At 47.5% G+C, this 19,010-nt stretch overlaps 1 protein-coding gene across 2 annotated transcripts in view; it reads right to left on the bottom strand.

Moving 5' to 3' along the window:
- Positions 1-232: 232 nt before the first annotated feature.
- Positions 233-19,010, bottom strand: part of GLCCI1 (glucocorticoid induced 1) — a 68,203-nt gene continuing 49,425 nt past the window's right edge. For both annotated transcript variants that reach the window (XM_021000009.2, XM_021000010.2), the window contains exons 7-8: positions 2,938-3,058; positions 233-2,512 (exon numbers count right to left, since the gene is read on the bottom strand). In XM_021000009.2, coding sequence (XP_020855668.1) covers positions 2,158-2,512; positions 2,938-3,058 — 476 coding nt within the window. In that variant the 3' untranslated portion in view covers positions 233-2,157. The remainder of the gene's footprint in view (positions 2,513-2,937; positions 3,059-19,010) is intronic.

Here is a 19,010-nt window from a genome sequence, read left to right as displayed (position 1 = left end):
GGCTGTGGAGGCTGCCTCGGTCCTTAGTATTGTGTCTGGCAGATGGGCCACCTCCTGCCCCGCCCCGTGTGCCCCCACCACCACCTTGTGTACCCCTACCCCCACACACATCACCCTGTGTGCCCCCCACCACCACCCCATGTGCCCCCAGCACCACCCTGTGCACCCCCTCTACCACCCTGTGTGCCACTCTGTATCACCCCATGTGGCCCCCCAAACATAGCAAGGGGGCTACTTTTTACTAATAGCTTTATTTAAATAAGACATGGGAATTTCTCTACTGGAAAAGTACCAAACAAAAGCCACATCTGTCCTCGCATAAGGAAAGCCTCAGCGTCCAGTAACCGGGCTTCCCAGGACAGCGACGGACAAAACTGAAACCACGTCCGAGACGTCTCCAAGCCCAAGGGGGGGGACATCTGAGCTCCAAAGCTTCCTGCGAATTTACATGGAAAAGCAGAAGCTCCAACACAGCACGTCCAAAACCCTCAGATATACTAGGAACAAACGGGCAGCACAAGTAATATTTAGCTTCTCGTGGGAAAAGGAATGCGTGGAGCGTCACCACAAATCTCATCCATCAGGGAAATTCAGTTGTTCCCCCTCCCCCCACCTCCTTGCCCCAACCCTGGCCTCCGCCTCCTCCTCCTCCTCCTCCCTCAGCCCTGGACAGACAGGCAGGCAGAGCAGCAAGGATGGACGGTGGAGCTCCCAGACACACCGCCCAACTGGCCTTTGCTCCCTTCTTCCCTCTCCTCTTCATCAAGGCCTGAGAACTTTAGGGTGAAAGAGATCTGAAAAAATGGTTTTCAACGGTTCCCACTGAAAACGACAGGGTCCTTCGCTCCATGAAAGTGTCTTCTGGTTGAACGCCATCCGACTGCTATCATAAAACCAGAATATGCCTTGGGAGGAGAAAGCGGCAGCTGATGTTAGGGGAGGAAGAAAAGGAGCATTGGGATGGCTGACACCCCCCTCCCTCCCACACACACAGGCCCTTTCCCTCACTGTCCTCATCCCTTTCCAACCTTCACCAGGAGCAGGAGCCAATGCAGCCGGCTTCCCTGGAGCCCAGAGTATGATTCCGAAGACGCCCGGCTCAGATCCTGTCTGCCCAGGGCTTCCTACCCTGCCTTATGCTTCCCACCTGGAGGAGAACAGCAGAAATGACCCCTGACAAAAGATACAGAGAGATGGGGCTAAGGGAATGCGCTTCCAGCTGCCGCCCGAAGTCACCAAAGAATCCTCGGCTGACTCCTTTTCCAGCTCGTCCCCGAACAGAACCCTCTCTGGGCCCGAATGTCGCTTAATTCGCTCAAGCTGGAGAGGGTGGAGGTGAGCAACCAGAAGCCTGTTCCTTTTTAGCCAGAAAACGAAGGGACAATTTCCAAAAAGAGAAACTCAACACGAATTTGCTGGAGACGTGAGTGAGCGCTCCTCACCGTCCCCTGTAAAATCCCTGCCACTGGGGTGCGCACCGCGTGGAGCGTCCCTCCTGGAAACCTTGTTCTCAACCTTGCCAGAGTCATGAGGAATGCCCCGTTCGACCCCATCCTCCTGCTGCCACCTGAGAAGGGGACACCGGCTCCTGCCGCTGGCTGCCCCTGCCCAGGATCACCCTCCTCGGTGGAATGGAATGAGGAAAGATTGATGCAGAGATGTCACCGGGACACCTTGTCTTTGCAGACAGGATTCACATTCCAAGTTACCTGAGTTAGACTTCGGCTGAGTACCTGAAACGAGGCGCCACAGCAGGGAAGGGCTCTTGTGCGTCTGGCGGCGTGTGCGCCGTGCGCGTCACAAACACCTGGCTCAGTCCTCAGCACAGGACACACCCCAGCCAGACGGCAACTTTCTGATGCAGAAGGACTGCAGCAGACCCAGGACACGGCCCTCGTCTGGTCAGACACACGAGGAAACGCACAGTCTCCCCTGAAAATGCTCAACGATCCACACGCTCTGCATCTCTGTTTCCCATAAAAAAGTAAAAATAACAAAAGGCTCAACTCAAGGCCTGTCCCCATCAAGAACAGTGATAGAAGATCCTCCGGGATGCTGACACGTCCTCTGTTCTGTCCAGAAAGGCGTCACCCTCCATGCAGACATCCGAGTGGCCATGCTGACCGGGCTTCCGAGGGCGAGGGCCTGCTCCCCTGCTTAGATGGCCACGTAGTTCTGAGACGAGGCCCACTCCTCAGCCTGACACTCGTTTGGTGGCGGGGGTAGCGGGGCTGGGCACGGCGGTGGGATCGTGACCTCCGCTACCGAGTCCACGACACTGGTATCATCTGACAGGGACGAGAAGGCCACCCGTGCTGAGAGCTGCTCGACGGTCAAGGCGCTTAGTATCGGGCTCTGGCTGGAGCCTGGAGAGCTCTTGAGCATCAGGTCTGAGGCTGGCAGGAGAGGGCCCAGAAGCCTTACAGGGCAGAAGGCGGAGCCGGTTGGGATGAAATTCACCTTGTTTTTGTCAGGACACGAAAAGAGAGGGGCTGAGATGGGCTGGCGAGCGCTAGAACAGGACAAAAGGACACCATGAAGACACGGGAGCCTGACCCCACATGGAGGAACTGTGGGAAGCTGGCTCTGTGCCCTGAGTGGGGAGGGCAGGGAGGCAGGGGCACAGGGCCAGAGGGCAAAGCTCCATATCTCAAAAAGAATGGGCTCACAGGGTCTCCCCATCTCCCTTGGAGGGCATCTCACTACTTGGCAAAGTATACGGAGACTGTGAGCCCCGGGGGCATGAAACTGCTTCTCCTTGGAAGGCTGGACCTTTCCCAGGCCTCTTTTCTCCTGTATCTTCAGTAATCCCAGAGGAGCAGCGATTTGTCTGTAACCCCGGCAATGTCTGACTACTATGAGCCACCCAGGAAACTGCCCATCTCCTGAGCTCCTGCAGCTGCGCGGGCAGCGCACAAGGGTGGGGAGGTTACTTACGCCATCTCCTCAAAGACCTTCACTCGCTCACACCCCTCCGGCGGCTCCCGCTTGAACATGTAGCTGTTGTTGGGTTTGGGAGAGGAGGCGTATTTCGGTAGCGGCGAACTGCTCCCACTGTCTGAAAATTTAAATCAGTTTGTCCCATTACTAGTGGCGGGAAGCCCTCTGCACTGAGCCTAGACTTGCAATAAGCAGTGTCCTGCAGGAGCGGCTAAGCCTGCCCACCCATCACCGAGCCTCTGGGCAACAAGCTCATTCTCACACCCTTATGGAGCACATTTCTTCTCAATAAAGGCAAGGCCAATCTGTCCTGCCCCAGAAATAGGATGTTTTTGTCTCAAAAACTGGGTAGTGAATAAAAGTGCTATACCCCCCCAAAGCCAAATGAACAAGAGGCCCCCCAACCAGGGCTTTCTCCGTGCTGACCAGCTCTCTTAATCAAGCTGCCATCTCAATGCCTGGAGCAGAGCTGTGGCTTTCACCGAAGCCCAGGCACCACAGCTGGCTAGAACCCCCAGCTCTCACTAGGACAGAGGGGACCTGCTCAGAATCCAGAGCTCTGGGGGTGGATGCTGCAGGGCACCTTTGCCAGACCAATGGCCCCACAGCTCTGAACAAACCTGCTATGAGAAAAGGTCTGTTTTTGAACAGCCAGAAAGTCATATCAGCTGCCCCTTTTGCTACCTAGGAAGGGTCCAGGGAGTTTGGATGCAGAGATCTGTCAATATCCTTAAAAATATGGGTGACCTCAGTGACACATCTGGACAGGACAAAAGCCCCAAAAAGCAGCATGGATCTCCCTGCAAACTGCCCCGATGCCCCCCAGGGTACACAGAGCCTCCTCTGTCTCATGAAGCACACCCTTGAGTGTCCACCCCAAGGAAAAGGACCTGTCCTCGACCTCAGCAGACCAAGAATGAGAAAGGAAATGGGAGTCGTGTGAGATCTGGGATCAAATCAAATAATTCAGCTATTCTTGTGAAGGCCCGACTCTGAGCAGAAAGATAACCTATCGGCTTTCCACATCTCCCTCGGCCCTCCCTTACATGACCCTGCTCTTCATCTGCACCGTGACCTCCAATCCCTTGACCCTTCCCCTGCACCAGCTCTTCTGCCCATCTTGACTCCTTGGTGAACCAACTGGACTCTCTACTGTCCTCTTCTCTTGAATCCCTCACACCCTCATCATAACATCAATTGTGCTGAGCCAAGCCTCGGCCTTGGGCCACTCCCACCATCTGTCACCTTCACTCTTACACATGCACCACTGCTGGAGAAAATCACGCAACCGTCCTGACGAGGTCCACTACAAAACTGGCTATACAACCTCAGCTGGGCCCTCACTGCCTCCAGGCAATCTTACCTCCTCCCATGGCAGCTCCCTCCCCCACTCTCTTGGCTGAAAACCCTGTCTCCTACTTTACCAAAGAGAATAAGCCATTCTCGTGAGCCTCCTCTTCTCCCCCATCCTCACCTTCCATCACTCAGGTGCCTTCTGTCCCTCCCTCCTCCTTCCCCGTCTCCCATGATGAGGTGGCCTTACTTCTGACCAGGGCCAAGCCCTCTACCTGCACACCTGCCTCCTCTAACAGATTGCACCCTCTGTCATCTCCATCACTTCTTTTTCTTTTTTAACTGAGAAGTGTTATTGATCAATACCTCACAGAACTCAAAAGGCCAAAACAAAAAAAGACATTATGGTTTTAGGATCTGGGAATGGGGCTCCCTCTCCCCCCTGTCCCAACTTCCAGTCTGTCTACATTTTACTCTGAGCTGGCTGTGGGAGATGGGTAGTCACTGAAGACAGAGGGAGGTGGATGGAGGCAGAAGGAACCCAGAAGTCTCCCCCTGCCCATCTGGGAAACAGGGCTTAGAACCCTAGTCTCTTTCTCTTCCTTCCTGTGGGAAGTGTGCGTTTTGTGTATATGTATATGAGGGAATCACAGAGTATTGGAGGATGGAGACCTCAGTGTCAAACTAGGCTCAGTCCTATCCCCAAAATTCAGGGAGAAGTGTTCTGTATCTCCCTAGAAGTTGAATTAGGGCTGATCACTTATTTTCAGTCTTTCCCTCTCTACTGGCTTATTTCCTCCTGCCTAACAAACATGACCAGGTTTTTTCCCCCACCCTGAAAAAACTCTCACTTGATCCTCCCATCCCCTCTACCATCCTATTTCTCTTTTGTCCTTTGTAGCTAAATGCCTTGAAAAGTTATCTACAACAGGGGCCATTGATTTCTCTCCTCTCGTTCTCTCTTAACCCTTTATAATCTGGCTTCTGGTCTCATCATTCCACTGAAACTACTCTCTCCAAAGTCACCAGAGATCTCTTAATCACTAAACCCAATGACCTTTTCTTACCCTCAACAAGAGGGAGAAGACACAGACCGAGGGAGGACGATGGAGAAGAGGCTGTGGAGCAGGTGACAGGAGGTCACTTGCGACTCTGAAGACTGCTGAGGGTCTAGTGGAGAAGGGGACAGGAAGGAATAGAGGCAGTGGCTGTAGATGGCTTTCTAGTTTAGCTACCGAGAAGAGGGGGGCCAGAGTGAAAGTTAGGGGGAACTGCTGGATCCCAGGAGGACACATGAGCATGTCTGAAGACAGCAGCAAAAGAAGGAGCCAGGGCAGGGAGAGAATGAAGGTGAAAGAGTACAAATGGAGAAGATAGGAGCCATGGGAACAAGGATGCACAGAGAGAGGGGAGCCTTGGCAAGAAGGGCCACCTCCCCTAAAGAGGAAGGAGGGAAGAAGGGAAGGAGGAGGTGGTTGGGAAGAATGCCTCGGTGGTGAGAGATTAACATGAGGGAGAGGCTGGCAATGGCTTCAACTTTTGTTTCTTTGGGGTTTTTTGTGAAATTAAAGTGAAATCAGAGAGGATTCTGTGAATTCTGGAATATAGCAGGAAACTGCCTGGCTCTCCCAAATTCCCCCAAAATAACTTAAAATAATGCCTCAAAGTGAACTTTTTAGAGCAACAGAAATACTTGAAAGTTGGGTAAAGCAGTTGTCCAGCCTAAGACAACTCGGAAGGACACTGGGGTGGTGGTCTGGCCTGACTGAAATGCAGGTACAACAGAATCCACAAACAATAAGCCCTGGGGGCACCTGGGTAGTGGCAGCTCGGTGTCCAGAACATTCCCCCCATGGACAGTGTGGGGGTCAGACGACTGACCGGGGAAGATTTCAGGGCCCTTCACTGATGCTGGACACAGGTCCCAGGAGCACTGACCAGATACAGTCCCAGGTCGTGGCTGTGGGTGAGGAGCAAGTACATACCGGTGAATGTGGTCATGGAAAGGTGGGGTCCTGGTTTTAGGTCCAGGGCAGAGAAGCTACCAGAGGTACCACTTTGTGGGGTAACACAGCTGCTGGGGACCCCCTCGGGGTGGAGAGGAGTACTTGAGGTCAGGCTCCCAAACAGAACTCAGAAAACAACAGGACAAAAAGCCTGAAGTCTGAGACATTATCCCCCACACCCTGGTACTACAGCCCAACTCTGACACTAAGTTAACAACAAAGAAATAAGCCACCAAAAGACAAGTGAGCCAAAGAAAAAGAACCTGACCACAGACAGCTACTACCATATAGGGAAGACCAAGGTCCAAACTCAAAAGAAGAAAATGAAGTTGAAACAGCTACTTCTACTTCAAAGACAAAAACCAAAATGGTCACAAGCTCAAAAAGAGTTCTTGGAAGAGCTTTAAATAAAGTGAGAGAGGTTGAGAAAAAAATTAGGGAAAAAATAAGAATAATGCAAGAAAATCAAGAAAACTGGGAAAAGTCAACCAACTGGAAAACCTTAAGGAAGAAAATAACTCCCTAAAAACTATAACTGAGCAAGGGGAAGCTGCTGACTTCATAAGACACCAAAAAATGATTAAACAAAATCAAAAGAATGGAAAAAATAGAAGCAAATGTGAGACATCTCATTAGAAAAACAACTGACCTGGAGAACAAATCAAGGAGGGACAACAGAAGAATTGTTGGACTACCTGAAAGTTATGATCAAAAAAAGAGTCTAGACACTATTCTTTAAAAAATTATTAGGGAAAATTGCCCTGAAGTTTTAGAATGAGGAGGTAAAAATAGAAATAGAAAAAAATCCACTGATCACCACTTGAAAGAGACCCCAAGATGAAAACTCACAGAAGCATCATAGCTAAGTTTTGAAATTCCCAGGTCAAGGAGAAAATACTACAATAGAACAAAACAATTTAAATACAGAAGAGCTATAGTCAGGATAACACGAGATTTAACAGGTTCTACAGTAAAAGACTGAAGTGCATGGAACATGATATTTTGAAGCGTGAAGGAGCTGGGCTTGCAACCAAGAATAACTTCCCCAGCAAAGCTGAGTGTAATCCTGCATGGGAAAAAAAGGATATTTAATGAACTAAAGGACTTTCAGGTATCTGTGAAGAAAAGACTGGGACAGAGCAGAAAATCTGACCTACAAGAATCAGGAAAAACATAAGAAGGTAAACACGAAAGACCAATCATAAGTGATTTAATCAGGTTAAACTGCTTACTTTTTCTATGAGAAAATATTATCTGTAACTCTTAAGTTATCATTACTAGGGTAGTTTGAAAGAACATACATAGATAGAAGGCTTAAGGTTGCGTTGAGTACGATGGGATGAGCCTAAAAAAATAAAATTTGGTAAAAAGCGGTAAAATGGAGCAATTATCTCATACAAACAAGGTGTGAATGAAAGAGCTGTTACAGTGGAGAGTAGGAGGTGGGGAGAGCTGGTAGTGGGAGAACCTTATTCTCATCAGAACTGAGTTAATACACCTACAAGGATACAAAAGTCTTCTTAACATACTGAGAAATAGCAGAGCAATAGGATAAGATAAGAGAGGGGCTCTTATAAAGGTGGGGAGATTAAGGAACAGTAAGGTAAGGGGAGAGGATAAAGGAGGGATTCTTAGAACGGGTGCAGATTAGGGAGGCAGTGGTTAGAAGTAATTAGATGTTTGAAGAGGGATAGGGTAAAAAGAGAGAAAAAGAAGGACAAATAGTGATGAAAAATAAGATGGAGGGAAAATACACATCTAGTAACCATAACTTTGAATGTGAATGGAATGAACTCACCTATAAAACAGAAATGGATAGCAGAATAGATCAAAAACCAGAATCTGACAATATGTTGTTTATAAGAAACTTATTTAAAAATGAGAGACACACATAGAGTAAAACTAAATGGCTGAAGTAGAATTTAATATGCTTCAGTTGATACAAAAAAAGCATGGGTAGTAATCATCATCTCAGACAAAGGTAAAGCTAAAACAGATTTAATTAAAAGAGATAGGCAAAGAAACTACATTATGTTCAATAGTACTATAGATATGAAGTAATATCAAATATTAGACCTGTATCTACCAAATTCTATAGCATTCATATTTTTAAAGGAAAAGCTAAATGAATTACAGGTGGAAATAGATAGCAAAATTATAATAGTGGAGGACTTCAACCTTCCCCCCTTAGAACTAGATGAATCTAATAAAAAATTAATAAGAAAGAAGTTAAGGAGATGAACAAAATCTTAGATAAGCTAAATACGATAGATATCTGGAGGGAAATGAATGGGAATATAAAGGAATACACATTTTTCTCAGCAATATATGGTACCTTTACAAAAATTAACCATAAACTGGAACAGAAAAACTTTGTAGTTAAATGCAGAAATGTTAAATGTATCCTTTTCAGATCATAATGCAATAAAAATTATATTTAATAAGAAACCATGGAAAGATTATAAATTAATTGGAGATTAAATAACCTAATCTTAAAGATGAGTTAAATGGGTTAAAAAAGTCATAGAAACAACAAATGAATTTATTACAGAGAATTATAAGGAGACAACATACCAAACCTATGGGATGCAGCAAAAGCAGTAATAAGAGGAAAATTTGTATCTCTAAATGCTTACATCAATAAAACAGAGAAAGAGCAGACCAATGAATTAGGTATGCAATTTTAAAAATTAGAAAAAAGAACTAATTAAAAATCCCAAATTAAACAAAAATTGGAAATCCTAAAAACTAAAGATGAGGTTAATAAAACTGAATGTAAGAAAACTATTGAGTAAATAAATAAAACTAGGAGTTGGTTTTGTGGGGGGGGGGGGACACAATAAAATAGATTAACTGTTATGATTAAAAAAAACAGAGAAAAGAAACAAATTACTAATATCAAAAATGAAAAGACTACAGCAATATATCACAAAGATTATACATTGTGACCACGTGGGATTTATGCCAGGAATGTAGGGATGGTTTAACATACAGAAAACTTAATAATAACAAAAATCTATGATTATATCAACAGAGCAGAAAAAGCTTTTGACAAAATATAACTCTCATTCCTATTAAAAATGTCTGAAAACACATAAACGGATTTTTCCTTATAATGATAAGACAATGATATCTAAAACCATCAGCAAGTATTATTTGTAATGGGGATAAGCTTAGAAGCCTTACCAATAAGATCAGGAGTGAAGCAATGATGCCCAACTGCCTATATGCCAATGTTATTCAATATTGTATTAAAAATGCTAACAACAGCAATAAGAGAGGAAAAAGAAATTGAAAGAATCAGAATAAGCAATCAGGCAATAAAACTCTCTTTTTGCAGACGAGATGATGATATTCTTGGAAAATCCTAGAGATTCAACTAAAAAGTTGATGGAAACAATAATTTTACCAAGGTAGTAGGATATAAAATAAACCAACATAAATCATTAGCATTTCTATATATCACCAATAAAATCCTGCAAAAAGGGTTTAAGCTTGTGGTATAAGAATTCACTATTTGGAAAAATTGTTGGGAAAACGGGAGAGCAGTCTGGCAGAAACTGTGTATAGACCAATGTCTTATACCATTTACCTAGATACGGTCAAAATGAATATATGATCTAGATATAAAGGGAGATAATCATAAGAAAATTATAAGAACACAGAATACCTCACCTATCACACTTATGGATAGGGAAAGAATTTATGAATAAACAAGAGAAGAGAGAGCATTGTGATACATAAAATGGCAAATTTTGATTAAATTAAATTTAAAAGGGTGTGTACCTTTACAATAATAAATAAAAACCAATGTATATAAATAAATAAAACAAATGTAGTCAAGATTAGAAGGAAAGAAGAAAATTAGGGCAAAACTTTTATAGACAGTTTCTGTGATAATGGTCTCATCTCAAATCTATAGAGAACCTTGTCAAATTTAAACAGATGAGGGGCAGCTAGGTGGCGCAGTGGAAACTACACCAGCCCTGAAGTCAAGAGGACCTGAGTTCAAATCCGGCCTCAGACCAAACATCTGACACTAGCTGTGTGACCTTGGGCAAGTCACTTAACCCCAATTGCCTAAAAATTTTTTTTAAATACATAAAAAAAAAATTTATAAAGATGAGTCATTCTTCAATTGATGAATGGTCAAAGAACATGAACAGGCAGCTTTTCAATAAAGATATCAAAATTATATACAGTCATATGAAAAAATGCTCTAAATCATTATTGATTAGAGAAATGCAAATTAAAACAACTCTGAGGTACCACATCACACCTATCAGAGTGGCTAAAATGATAGAAGTGGGAAACTACAAATGTTGGAGGGGATGTGGAAAAATTGGGACACTAAGACACTGGTGGTGAAACTGTCAACTGATCTAACCGTTTTCTAAAGCAATCTGGAATTATGCCCCAAGTGTTAAAAAAAAAAGAACTGTGCACACCCCTTCACCCAGCAATCCCACTATTAGGTCTGTTTCCCAAGGTGATCGGTTAAAAAGGAAAAGAACCTATATGTTCTAAAATGTGTTCTAAAATATTTATAGTAACTCTCTTTGTGGTGGCAAAGAACTAGAAACTGAAGGGATGTCCCTCAACTGGAGAATGGCTAACCAAGGTGTGGTATGATTGTGATGGAACACCTACCGCTGTGCTATAAGAAATCACGATGAGCAGGTTGACTTCAGAAAAACATGGAAAGACTTGCATGAAAGAATGAACTGAGCAGAACCAAGAGAAGGCTGTACATAACAATAGGGTTCAGAGAATAACTGTGAAGGAGTAAGCTATTCTAAACATTCAAATCAGCTACAGAGGAAGGAAGATGCTAACCACCTCCACAGAACCAACTTGAGAACAGAAATATGGATTGTATGGTACAACATAGATCTACCTCTATCTGTGTCAAATGGTGGCCTTCTCTAGGGCAGGGTGGGAAGAGAGGGAGAGAGAGAGGTCAGCAAGAAAAGAAACTAAAGTCCTCAGCTGAGAAAGCAGGAGAAGGGTGTGAGTGCTGTGGGGGGCTTGAGAAGGCAATAAAGTTGTAGGACGACCACGGTGGTGAGTGGGACATAGAAAAGGATCATCTCACTGCAATTCCACTCCAGCTGAGATGATTTAATACAAATCTGTAGTGGGTCTAATCTGCAAGTTCCTAAATTGTTCCAATTCCACCCAACACAATACAAACAGGAGCAAACGAAGCAGATGCTGAAGTAATCCGGAGGTTTGGCCAGCTATGTTTTTAGCAAGAGGACAAGAGGGGAGGAATTCTAGCAGAGGCTAGAGTTGAGGTGGTTTACCAAGGGGAAAGGAGGAGAGGACAGCCCCAGGACTCAGACCCGATATCCACGGGGAGGCAACACAATTTGGGGGTCACTTACGAAAGAGGTGACAGAGTGAAGGATCAGCGGCACAAATGCCCAGAAAGAATCAAGAGCCCATTGATCGCTGCCAGCCAGCACAGGGACTTTCTGATCTCCGCCAAGTCTTTACAAGAACAAGCCACAACAGTAAGAAAGGCATCCTTGACAGGACCAGAAGAGCTTTCACAAACTATTCCACAGGAGACACGCTAACGTTTGCACAGCCAACTCAAAGCACATGCACAGAACACAGATGGCACTGAGCACACTGTCCGGCTACTTACAAAGCAGTCGGGAGAGTGACACACGGGCTTTGTGATCCTTACTGGGAAGCTTTGGGAGCATGGGGAAACCTGTGAAGCCCTTCTCAGAACACTTTTAAATGCTCAAAATAAAATGGAAGACTACAAAGGAAACCAACTCTGCTGAAATCCAGTTGTCAAGTTATTAAACACAGGCATTCACTGACTCCTGTCACCAGGTTATGATCATCCAAGATTCCAAGGCTGACCCTCCAGACGGAATTGCATTTGGCAATTCTCTGGTCATTAGTAGCAATGTAGTAGTGACGAGGCCCCAGGCAGACACACGTTTGCTAAAGATGCCTGCCTCTCTCCACCACAGGATCCAAAGGAAAGAGGGATATCCTGTGGATGGTGAGTGGGCGGCCACTGCTACTCTCACTGGGACACCATGGAGCTGTGGAAGGCTGGAGCGAGGAGACCTGCCAGCCCAGAAGGGGCAGATGCTAGAGCAGGGGACCAAATGTGGGGGCCACAGAGTCAGTTTGTTTTTAAGCTTTTAGGAGCTATCAAGGAACGGATTTTCTTTGCAATCTGATGTATTTCATTGTACTTCATGAATTTAAAAACATGATTCTGATAAGGGATCCTTAGGTTTCATCGGAGTACCAAAGGGCTCTAAAATACAAAAAGGTTAAGGACCCTGAGGTCCTGTGGCATGGCTGGACTTGGGGGTTCATGGATCTAATTAGCACGACAAATAAATTTGTTCTTTCCTTGGAGAACGGCCAACCGATTCCTCCCAAAGCTCTTTCCCAGTGCCTCCTCTGCTACCATATGGCTCAGGCCAAAGGTCAGATCACTGTCCTGCAGACTGCACACATGCCCAAGCCTGACCCCTCCTTAAAAAGGCCTCCCTAGAGGGGAGGGGGCCATCCCCTCCCACTGCCACCCTGTTCTTCACAGCAGAACTAGGAAAAGAACGCCCAGACCGGCTGCACTTTCTGCTTGCACTTTCTCTCCTCTCCCCAAAGCTACCAGTGAGCTCCGTCTGAACCTTCTCACCCTTCCTTTGCTACGTGACCACTGGCCTTTTCCCCGCTTGGTCTGTGTGATCTCAGGTTCCCCTCCTCCATTTCTCGTTGGCTTCCCCCCTCCACGCCCTCGGTCCTGGGCCCCTCTTCTCTCTAGGTCTCCAGGTAGACAGATGACTGCCAGCTCGCAGTAGCCATCCCTAGTTTCTCTCCTAAGCTCAAGACTCACACTGGCCACTTGCTGGACTGGTCAAACAAAGCCCCAGAGGCACCTTCCAGTAGCGGCGCCCTCTCCCCTCACACAGCCCCTGACTCGGTGCCAGCCTGAGGCCATCCTGCCTCCCCAAACAGCCCCCAAAGTGAGCTCTGGAAAGCACTTTACACGTGTGCAGTCACTGGATGCACTGTCACAACGAGCAAGGTGCTATCCATGTCGGCGTTTTAGAGATAAGGGAACAAGAGGGGGCTCAGCCAGGATACCTGAGGCAGGATCTGAACTCAGGGCTTCCTGACTGCCGGTCCAAGGCCCTTCGCACTTGGGTGCCCTCACCACCCAACTGGGTTTCCCATTGCCTCTGGGATCAAACATGGACTCTGGCCTTTAACTGTCTTCGCAGCTGGGCCTGCATCTCTCCATCCAACCTTGTCACACACTGTCCACTTTCTTACACTCTCCAGTCTAGCAGGGGGACCTTCTCACTGTACCTTCAGCAGTCTGTCTTTCCTTTTCCAAGCTACTGACTCTCTCTTGCATACCTCTCACTTCTTTTCCCAATTTTTCTTCTCTCTTATTTGACTTTTAAAATCCTTCTTGAGCTCTTCCAAGAACTCAAGGCATTTGGGGCTTGAGACCAGTTCATATTCCCCTCTGAGGTTTTGGTTGTGGGCATATTAACAAAGTCGTCCTCTTCTGAATTTGTGCCTTCATCTTCCCCTTCCTCAAAATAAGAATCTATGTCATTGTCCGTTTCTGCTTTTTCTTCATGGTGTCTGCCTATTTCCTGACTTTTAAAACAAAATGTTGAGTTCTCCTGCTGGAGCAAAGCGGGCACTGACCCGAGCTTCTTTTCTCGCTCACCGGGGCCTTGCACTTGAATGTTTGGCTCCTGCTGGCCCGGGGATGTTTTGCTGCTGGAGGATGTCTGTCAGCCTGGAGCTCTGACTACTGGAGATGTGGTTCCCAGAGTTGTGTTGAGGCATCAGTGATTTCACTGCTGGAGAACTCTGTCCCCTCCATGGTGGTTTTCCAAGCTGGTTCCCCTGTCTGTATTGAGGCTCTCAGGGGTCCTGGTATTGGCACTTGCCTGCTCCACCAACCTGGGTCTCAGGATCTCCCCCTGGTTTGCTGAGGTGGGGCTTGTCTCTGGCTTGCTGGGACGCCTCCCATCCTGTACTGCTTCCCCTCCCCCAGGGCAGGAGGGGCCCTTTCCCGTTAATATCCCAAGCTTCCTGGGGTACAAAGACTGCAGTGCCCTGTCTTTTTGCTGGCTCAGGGTTTTTCCTGGGTCGATATTTTCTGGGCTTTCAGAGGTCAATGAGGGAGGGTGAGAGCGACTTGCTTCTTACGCCGCCATCTTGACTCCTGGAAGTGGAACCGTCAGCCTCGCTGTCCCTTCAATGGAAGAAGAGCTAGCAAACATAAGGCATTTATGTATCATCAATTGCATGCCTGGCACTGGGCTAAGTTCTAGACAAATACTATCTCCTTTGGTCCTCACAACAACCCAGGAGGATGATGCCATTGTTATCCCTGGGCCAGATAGCAGTGAAGTAGCTTTCCCAGGGTCACACAGCTAGCGCCCTGCACCTGAAATCAGATCTTGATGGCCTTGAGCCCTGCCTCAGGGCCTGGCCTCTCTCCCTTTGCACTGATGTCCTTCACGGTTGGGATGAATTCCCTCCTCACTTCATCTCTGACACTCCTGCTCTTCCTCCAAGACTCTGCTCACGCACCGGCTCTGCTGTGACGCCTTTCACACGTACTTCTATGTGTGCCTGCCAGCTCCGCAAGAGAACAGAAGCTCCTTCCAGGCAGGCTCTGCTTCTCATGTTCTTCTCCAACATGGGCCAATTCATTCATTGCCTACAGAGGCATCTCTGACTGATTACAAAGCACGCTCCTCAGCAGACCCATTCCCTGAGCTTGCTGTCATCTGACTCAACATCACCAGGAGCCAGAGAGGCCAGGAGGGATAAGCCGGGTGAAAGACAGGGCGGGGCAAGGTCTGCAGAGCACCATGGATCCCAAAGCGTTCCACACACTGACCTCCCTCATCACAACTGCCACTCACTACTTTGTGCAGGACTGACAGAGAGCCAGGCCGCTAACAATGAGGGGGATGCGGAGCCCGGGGGAAGCAGCAGGCCCAGGTTCTGTGTGGCACTTAGCACTCACTAAAGGCTTGGCCCATTCATTCCCCTTTGGCTGGAGAACAAGGTTTTCTCCCAGAGAACCGTGAGTGGAATTTAAACAGGCATGTTACAGTAACAGAAATGACGCATGCTGGAGTCAGAAGGTTCAGTCCTACAGAATTCCTTTTCTTCACGTGCATGATAAGGTATAAGCTTTTTTCACTAGGCTATACCACAACCCTAGAGAAACAAGTCTTTTTAAATGTGACTTGCTGTTAAATATATGCTAAGTATAAAAAATGCTAAGAGTTGGCCTGTGATCTTATCCAGCAATTTCAAATCTATAAATCTAAAGGAAAGGGCTCTTCTCCGTTTTCAATCTTAATTCTCTGGTCCCAAGAGCCCCATTCACACCCCATTCACAAATAGGACTCTGGCCCTCTTGGAAATCACTGGTTTGGAAACGACAATGTCCCTGTTCATCAGCAACGAAGCCAAGTTTGCCGTTTTAAAACTGCATGTGTTGGGGTTTAAGCACATTTGGCCAAATGATTAAACCTTTGTACGTTATGGACAGGATTATATATAAAGATTCAGCGTTTCCTCTAGAACCTCTGTTTTTTCAGCCTGAGATCTGCCGATATCTTTAAGCACACATGATGTCGTCTTAGCTTTCTTTCTCAAGCTGCCTTTACCATTTCCAGGGATGTGGAGTCTCAAGGTGGATGGAAACAGACCCTCAACCATGCCAGTGGATCGATTCACGTCTCATCATCCTGTCTCTGTCATACAATTTCCTGATTAGGTTTTTACTCTGGCCTTCTCCAGAGCCCTTCGGTGGTCCCACGGGGTGGGCCTCCTCATGGTCTCTGGGAGATGCTCATCGTTAGCCATCAGCCACTCTGGGGCAACGGGGGCCACTAAGATGGTCTGGCCTGTGTCCACCCTTCCTGTCTGTCCAGTGCGTGTGCTCAGGCACAGTTACGTTGATGCCATCACCGCTTCTGCAGAGATGCGACCTGATCTTCTCAGATGCTGAGCATGGTCGAGTTTGTCCAATTCAACTTGATAGCAGCCCTGACCTATTCAGAGTGAAGAGGTGCTTTCTGGGCCACGTAAGGGGACTGTGCCACTGCATGGCCAGACAGAGACCGAGCCCCTAGCAAAGCCCGGGCCTTGCCCTGTGAGCTGAGCCATCAAACAACCACTGCAACTGGGCCTCGCCCCAGACTTCCCCGCACTGTAACCAGCACCCATCCATTCTCACCTAGGAAGGTCAGTCTGTGATTTTCAGGATCCCAGAAGGAGGAGGGTGCCTTGTCCAAACTCACCTCAGGGACAGGAAGGGCAGGGTTAGACAGTGAGAGGAGCTGAGTCTGTTTGGTTTTTTGTTTTGTTTTGTTTTTTGTTTTTGGTGAGGCAGTTGGGGTTAAGTGACTTGCCCAGAGTCACACAGCTAGTAAGTGTTGTGTGTCTGAGGCCGGATTTGAACTCAGGTCCTCCTTACTCCAGGGCTGGTATTCTATCCAATATACCACCTAGCTGCCCCAAGGGGCTGAGTCTGAACTCCACCTCTCCCACTCACTTATTACAAGTCATTTCACATCTCTGTGTCTCAGTTTCCTCATCTGTAAAACGAGGGGCTGGACAAGGTGGTTCCTAAGGCCTCTTCCTACATCCAGGACTCTAGGACCGACCACAGGCAAGTCACCAACTCCTTGGCTTTCCTAGTGGCTATCAATCCCAGATGAAAGGCCCTTCCCTTTAAAGCTCCTACCCCTTGCTTATTATAAAGAGACCGTGAAAGTCATCTCTCACAGGAGGGATTAGGTATGCCTTCCCTGGGCCCCAGAGAGCAGACCTGGAAGGAATGGGGGGACATCCCAGGGAGGCCACCTGAAGCTGGAGGTCAAGAAAAACTCCCTGACGGTTGGAGCTAGGTGAACGTGCTGTTCTGTCTGCTCTGTCACAAGGCAGTCACTGGGGTCCCTTCCCAGCCTGGGATGATTCTGGAGAACAAACAAGCCAACGACACAAATTCACATTTTTCAGCCAAGAGGCCTGACCAGGCAGGTATCCACTCCGCCTGAGATTCAGTCCTCGATTACCGTTTCCAAAAAACACGAGTCCTCTTGGATGCAACAAGCCTCTCTCCCTGTGCCTCGCCTTCCGTTTCTGAGATGCCAGCTTCCACGCCGCTGCTTGGGCACTGTGCCCTAGGCAGCCTGAGAGTGAGCAGGGTTTTACTGAGTCAAATGCTCAGAGCACTTGTTGTCGGTTCGCAGCTGGTCTGCTAATGATCCACAGTGTGAGCCCATCAGACGTGGGGCTATGTTTTCCTCCTAAGGCCCTCCTGGACCCTCCAGCTCCCTCTCTTCAACAGGCAGGTTTCACAGAAGACACCTGGCCCACGTCACCAGAGGAAACCCCCATGGCCAAGGGAGGAGAGGAGAGTCCTTGGATTTGGGGGCCAGCACAGTCTGCTTCCACCCTTCAAGGTGGGAAGCTCCAGATCACTGACTACCTGCAGACCCTGGGGGAAGCACAAGGAAAGCAGGAGCAGAGCCCCTCCCCACAGCTGGAGGGGGGGGGGGCTGTCCAGGCATTCCCTCTGATTCGTTTTCCATCCCTAGGCTGAACGATAAAAACGGCACAGGAAGGAATCGTGGGCATTTGACATCATTTGAACCAGAAGTTTAAAAATGGAAACTTCACAATAAAAAGATCAGCTTAAAATACTGAATCTTCATCAATATAAACACAGGCATCTCAAAAACAAAACACAAAATGCTCCAGATTTCAAAGGGGCCTTCCCCACCTTCCTCCCCCACGGCACTGAGGAACACCAAACGTCCAAGCAGAAATGCTGCTGACCCTCGGTCCAACCAGGATTCTACCTGGAAAGACTTGTGAGGAGACACCAGGACACATCTTGGTCAGTCACCACTCAACAAACCATTCCCTGAAAGAGAGTCTGGGAAACAGTGACTCGACCAGGAAGGGGACGGCAGGAGGAAGAAGGGCGAGAGGCCAGACACTGGCGCTGAAGGCCTGGGCGGCCCAAGTGGCTGCCCCACGCCACAACACCACAGCCCACCAAAGGGGCTCACAGGCCACACACTCAGGCCATCTGGGAAGGAAGCTCCTGAGCATGGTGGGGAGAGGCCTAGCCTCAGAGCCAAAAGACCCAAGTTCAATCCTGCCTCAGATGCTTCTGAGCCTCGTGAGCTGGGCAGGCCAGGGGACCTCCCTCAGCCTCATCTAGAAAAATGGGCACAATGACCCTGCCTCCTCAGGCTGTTGTGAGCCTCCAAGGGGGTAACAGATGCCCAGCACTCTGAAGCCTTAACACAATACACACATTAGTACTGTTATGGTGAATTTCCCATTCATCTTTACATAATAATAATAATAATAACAATAACAATAATAAAGGAACTGCCAGTAACAGGTGGCCAGGGCTGGCTGGTCCGGCGCTTGGTGAGTAAGTACTCCTTAAGGGCTGACATGAGTCAGGCACTAATGCCTGAAGGGATCGTAGGGCTGTGAGGCAGTTAGAAGGCTGTCATCTGAGAAGGGTGTAGGGGGGAGGGGACTGGGGAGGTGTTATTACAATTATTATTACAGTTAAAGAGCTTACAAAAGCCTTACCTGAAATGAGGCAGGACAACTGAGTCACTTGCTACGTTATCAGTTTTCATATTTCTAGTTATCGGACATTTAGAAAAGTTGGCATTTAAATACTCAAATGGATTTTCTGTTTAGTTTTCTTTT

The sequence above is a fragment of the Phascolarctos cinereus genome, unplaced genomic scaffold (genome assembly GCF_003287225.1).
Source record: "Phascolarctos cinereus isolate Bilbo 61053 unplaced genomic scaffold, phaCin_HiC Scaffold_1;HRSCAF=81, whole genome shotgun sequence".
In the NCBI taxonomy this organism is placed as follows: Eukaryota; Metazoa; Chordata; class Mammalia; order Diprotodontia; family Phascolarctidae; genus Phascolarctos; species Phascolarctos cinereus.
Note: the sequence above shows the minus strand (reverse complement) of the source record. Positions and strands in the feature narration are given on the sequence as shown.